This window comes from Anomalospiza imberbis, chromosome 11 (genome assembly GCF_031753505.1).
Source record: "Anomalospiza imberbis isolate Cuckoo-Finch-1a 21T00152 chromosome 11, ASM3175350v1, whole genome shotgun sequence".
NCBI classification, from domain to species: Eukaryota; Metazoa; Chordata; class Aves; order Passeriformes; family Viduidae; genus Anomalospiza; species Anomalospiza imberbis.
The window spans coordinates 18,888,085-18,894,084 of record NC_089691.1 but is presented as its reverse complement, the minus strand read 5'-3'; the positions used below and the strand labels follow the sequence as shown (position 1 = coordinate 18,894,084).

Genomic DNA, 6,000 nt, shown 5'->3' with positions numbered 1-6,000 from the left:
CTTGAAAAGCATTAATCCTTCTCTCCCACAGTCACTGGGAATGGCTGTGCCTGGAACTACAGGAGGATGCACTGTGTTAGACAGGGACAGGACAGAGAGAGACTTGGTTCCCACCTCTCCCTAAGCCCATGCCAATATTTTTGAAAGGTTTATCAGCAGTGCATTCTGCTAATTGCTCTAAATGACTTCTAGTTGCAGCTTCACACCCATTTATTGCTGCCAGTGCTCAGAGTCATTGCAAGGGAAGGCAGCATAAGGTCCACAAGACAAGACCATAATTTCAAAGTGGTGTGAGGCCAGAAAGTTCTGGATTTAACAATCATATGAGCAGGGTAGTCGGATGAACTAGAGGCCTAATTTGGGCTGGAGTGTTGGTAACAGTGAGGCCATCTCTGCATTGGCCAGCAAGGACAGGTGGAGGAGGAGGAAGGTGGTCCAACTTCTGAAATTTACCTGTAACTTCTCTTTCCCTCTCCTATCATCCTGTATCAGTCCTCTGATAGTTCAGAAAAGCCCCTAATTACGTAGAAGGATTTGCCCTCCAGTCCCTAGTTTGTCTGGCTGTGGCCTGGTTTTGCACAGAACCATGATAAAGCAGTAGCACAGTGCCCAGCAGTGGGGTGTTCAGTGACGCGGTCTGAGGACCACTGAGCTGATCCTCAGTTGGTAACTGCCAACAGTGTGATGACAGGCCCTCTGCAGACTGAGTTTTGTGAGTTAGATAGAAAAGAGACCCACAGCCTTTACCCCTGATCTGCAGCACTGGTGAGCAGCTTTGCCTTGCAGTACAGGTGGGAATTACCAGCTTCAGGTCCAGCACCAGGGCAAGATCTACATTCCCCACCATTTAATGCATGTACAGCCCCATCAAAACAAATTAATTTCACCTCAGGTGTGTACTTCAGGTTTTGACTGTGATGGACCCAAATGCTATCCTTTTGTTGTTGTTGATTATGCTGTTACTTTGCTCATGATAGTTTTGTTAGTGTTAGCGGTAAGTGTAATATCTTCTAAAGTAATTTTAAATCAAAATTTTGGAAAGAAACAGGTCAAATCTGTTTTGTGTTTGATTGCAAATGCCCCTTAGCAGAAATCTTGAAGTTTGGTCTTAGCATTTCTATCACAAACATACTTCAAAAATCACAGGCAAGGTAGAAATCTTCTCACATTTTGCTTTGTTTAAACCATCTTGACAAGATCATTTTTTGCCATTATAAATAGTGAAAATTGTGCTGCTGAGTAAAACACAAACACAGGAACATACCTATGTCCTTAGCTAGTTGTTAGCTGGAATAGGATATCCATTTTGCTACCTTTGAGTGGGAAAACATTTCAGGATAGCAACAGGGCTATGATGAGTCTAGAGAAGAGTCTCCTAATGGAAGAAGACGAAGGCAGCTGGCCATTTTCAGTGCAGTGAATACACTGCTTGGGTCTGTTTTCCTGCAGCATCCATTGACACTCTTGAAAAGCTGATTCTAAACCTTTCTAGTGCACAGGCCAAGCAGGCACGGAATGGGAGGGCTGTGTTTTGGCTGCCTCTTGCACTGCCTGTGACTGGCTTCCTTCCCCTTTGTCCCTGGTCTGTCCAAAATCCTGCTGCTGGATTGCTCTCCCATTCCTCTTGAATGCCCTCACTGGGTTTTCATTTTCCCATTCCTAATTCTTGCCTTTATTTTTTGTCTGGCTTTCCTCCCTCACAATTTCTCCATCATCTGTGTATCTAATGCCTTTCCTCTTGCTCCTTGGTCACTGCCTTGTCTGGAGCCCCTTGTGACCTGTGCTTTCTGTGCTTCCCTCTCCTGCCTTACCTACTGGTATTAGTTTTAGGATTTAACCACTCCAGGGCAAGCTGTGTGTCTTGGTGTCCACATTTGCAAGGCTTGTACCTTCCTCTGGATGTGTTTCTGGTGGAACCATAGTTAGGCACTCACATTGTACGTCCAGAGGTGAAAGAAGTCTCACAAAATCAGGCTTATCACGGAGAACTGGATGGCTGTCTGAAAACTCCCACCATGCAGAGCTTTCCAAATGGATATAGGAAGAAAGAAGGAAGCTTCAGATGGGACTATGTTGTGTTCCCCTGGCCCATCTACAAAGCAGATTCTTGCCTCCATGTCAGAACTGTCCTTGCCCAACAACATTATCCGTAGATCAAGAGCCATTTGCCTGCCTGTTGACTATTAATTCCCATTTCTGGACCATCTACACTCCAATGATTGCCACCAGTGAGAATTTGCTTCCACCAGTGGCTGAACAATCCCCCATGGCTTCTTTTGTTTGACCCCACTGACCAGAGGGGCTACTAGTGACACTCTAGTTTTATATCACTACTGTTTCCTGACCTAGGGGAAAAACAGTTTAAAGAAATTCTTCAGATTTTTTTACTTCTCTTCAGTGCTTTGAAACCGAGAGACCTCTATTTTTCATAATTTAAACTCCTGCCTAACTGGGTGAGTGTTTGAATTCCTAGACTATGACAAAATGCTAGCGTGTGTCTGCCTGAAATGTCGAGAGGATCTTTAATAACCTCCATCCACCAGATTCGGCGTTAAAAGCATTGCTGAGACGATGAGTGGAAACACTACAAACAGGGACCCCGGCGGTGGGAGGGAGGTGCCCCTCTCCCCTCTCCCTCTCCCCTCTCCTCTCTCCCTCACCGCAGGGGCCGGAGGAAGCGCGGCAGGGCGCGCCCTGCACCGCCGGGGTGCCATCCCCTCCTGCCGCCACTCCGGGGCTGGCAGGAAGCTCTCAGGTGCCTGCCTTTTATTTATTTTGGCTACGAGATGTTGTTCTTCTGCAGTAGCCTGCAGACCAAAATTTAATGCACAGATGACCCCGCCAAGCAGCCCGTGTGCCCGGAGACTGCTAGGAATGAGGGATTGCACAACTGAGCTGCGCGGAGAGCTCAGCTATTTCTTGGCTTAATTTGTTTTGTATGAAGCACAGCAGCTGAGGGTGAGCCCTCTCCTTTCTCTGGAGAGGTTCTCAGAGGGAGAAGTTCCTGCTGCAGCACTGAGATAAGAGCCTGTCGCTGCCCTCAGCTCTCCTGTGAAGTGTCCAGCTCAGATCAGGATGAGATTGCAGGAGATCTGCCATAGGTGACAGGTTTTCTCTCTTGCCATTGAGGTTTTTGACCAAAAGAGGAGGAGCCATTTGAAAAGTGCAGTGATACCATTTTTTCCCTTTATTTCATTCCTGTCTTGGAAACTCCAGTGCCAAGTTTTATCCCATCATGGCACAGTCTCAAACCCTTTGCCTTGCAAAGAGCAGGACAACCTTGGCCATAACGCTGTGAGAGGGGATTTATGATCTAGTCTCCTTTTATATACACTTAGCCCCACTTTACTGCTACAAACAGATGATGGTGATAAGGTGGGCAGGTTGTTTTAAGTTTTGTTGGAATGTGAGCACAGTTCTCCTCTTGGCACCAGGAATCTGGCTTGTCTAAAACAAAAATTAAGCTCTGCAATAACTGGCATTTGTAAGAACCTGATTCAGATCCTTTTGGAAGCAGCAACCTTTATGTTCAGCATGCAGGTTAACAGCACCCCTTTTTCATTAGCATTCTTACTATCTTTCTTTCATTAGTATTTCTTAATATCTTTCTTTTTTTTGAAAAAAGTCTTCAGTTTTTTTTTTTTTTTTTTTGAAGCGCAGCTGGGAAAAAAGTCCCATTCACACATTGAAAAAAGTTCCTTGTTTCCAAAAATAATGTAATTTAGTGTCTGTCCAGTGAATTGAAATGCTCCGGGAAGCTGACCAGGCTATGGATGCATACCAGTGATCCAGAGACTCCAGCAGTGTGGATCTCAACCATAAAATACAAGAGACATTGAGAGCTGGGGCTTCACCCCAGCTCTGGAGCCTGAAATGGCTGATGCAGAAGGATGACAACATGAGTCCAGTGGCACTGGGCGCCCAGGGATGAGTGCTTTTGGGTGATGACTGCTGTTTTCAGCCTCTCCCACCCCACTGCCCTCAGGTTTATGCCAGAGGGATGCTGGCAGCTCCCACAGCAGGTCCTGCCCCATTCTCAGGGTGCCCCTGCTCAGTTGCCCAGCCTTGCTTCCCAAGGTGACCCACCAAGGGCTCTGCCACTTTCTCAAGTCAAATCAAGGTGCTTTTGGACCCAAGGCTGTCTGCAGAGCCCCGTTGGAGGTGCCTTGTGTGGTTAACCACCCCTGGCTGTGCTCGTTGCATGTGCCACAATGTCTGTGGTTCATGTAAAGCCACAGCCCATCTGTGCCATTTGTTGTGCTCTGAGAGAAGGAAGACACATCCTAGAACCGCTGCCTTGCTTTCCTTCTGCTTTGCCTCCCGAGCTGGAGTGGGGCTGGTTAATAAACATGATTCACTGTTGTCTTTTAGCTGTCAGGGCTGGAGTGAAGCTCTTGGTGCCAGCAGGTCTAGCTCTTCTCACTCGAGGGCTAATGCATTTTGCTTTGGGAAATGGTGACACCCAGCACCATGCGTTCACTTTACCTCACGAATAGCCCATATACAATTTCCAAACTACTCAGCAATAAAACTCTTCTGTCTCATGCCTCGGTGCCAGCTGTTTAATTAGGAATAAGCAGAGGCTGGGTTTTATTGGTACGACTAACAGAGGATTTTTTTCTTTTCTCTCCCCTTCCAGCTTGCAAAAGATAAAGAGCGCCTGCAAGCCATGATGACACACCTGCATGTGAAGTCAACTGAACCAAAAGCCACCCCTCAGCCCGTAAGTACTGAACTGTGCTGAAAGCAAAAACCAAACCTCACAACAAACCTCTCCTTCCTGTTCCCCACTGGAGCCCACGCTGTGGAGCCATTTCAGAGCTGGGTGTGGGGAGGAGATGGGAAGTGCAGCCGGGTTTTGTCATCCCCCTCTCTTCAGGGAGTTTCAAAGTCAAGTTTGGTTCCAAAGCTGATGCGTTGGGCCTTTTTCTGGCCTCATGTTACTTGCTTTGCATCAGTCTGACTTGGGTGAAATTTTAGGAAGTGTTAGGAAGGAGTTGTAATTAAATTATATGTAGTATATTTATTTTGCTTTCTCCCGGTCTGACAGACATTTGCTGTAGACTCTAACTGCACGTTCTGATGATAATCACAGTTACCCAGTATCAGGTTTTACACTGTTGAAACTGAGAAGGGAAACCTCCTCTACCCCAGATTGCTCTTTGAAGAAGGGGGAGTTGGGGAAGCAAGTGGCTTTGCAGCCCAAGAAAACTCCTGGTTACCCCCAAACCCAAGAAAATCCCTCATCTCCTTCCCTGACTGAAATTACTCTTCTTCAGCTGTTGTTTTCTGTCAGCCTCTTAATGCTGAAAATGTTCCTGGGAGCTTCCAATGATTATTCAAAATGGAGAGAGTGCTTTGCTTCTTGATTTTAAGATTTGTAAGATTTAAAGGTACACTGGGTTTATTTGATTTTGCTTTGAGTCATTGTGTGAAAATTAATTGAGCGTTGACAATCTATAGTTAGTACCAGCAATTTTAATCAATATGCAATGATGCAGCATAATGACAAAGTATTGGTTTATCTGTTTTGACTGATTTTTTTTCTATAAATAAAGCAAACACACACCCATATATGTGTGATTTATGGTGATAGAAATAAAAAGGAGTCAGACTATTAACCCAGCAAATATGGTAGCCTGCCAAGATGCAGTTGGTAGACAAAATTAATGTCTGAAACAGAACACATTACAGAGATAGAGAACATAAAATCATTAAACACTTTGCGCACACATTTTTACTAGAAAAGGATTTCTCAGTTTCCATGTAGTTGGAAATAAATGGCTGCAGAAGTGCATAGGGAGGCTACTAGATAGAAAATTGCAGCCTATTCAGTAACATTGGAGCAGATGTCATAGTCAACGGGAAACTTCCTTGCCTTTTTGGAGACAGTTGAGTGGTAGGTACAAACCCTTCCATTTAAGCTGTTGAGATGCCTAAAATTGCTTGGTCTGGTGGACACCAGCCTTCTAGAGTAGAAACTACTGGCAGTGTCTATAA

At 45.5% G+C, this 6,000-nt stretch overlaps 1 protein-coding gene across 29 annotated transcripts in view; it reads left to right on the top strand.

Annotated features, from left to right (window-relative positions):
- The window catches only part of FOXP1 (forkhead box P1), a 379,700-nt gene that overhangs the window by 343,680 nt on the left and 30,020 nt on the right, over nt 1-6,000 (top strand). For all 29 annotated transcript variants that reach the window (XR_011003135.1, XR_011003136.1, XM_068202259.1 and 26 more), the window contains one exon: nt 4,640-4,723. Coding sequence is in view for 27 of the 29 variants with exons in the window: in XM_068202259.1 (XP_068058360.1) it covers nt 4,640-4,723 (84 nt within the window). In the remaining 2 variants the exon portion in view is untranslated. The remainder of the gene's footprint in view (nt 1-4,639; nt 4,724-6,000) is intronic.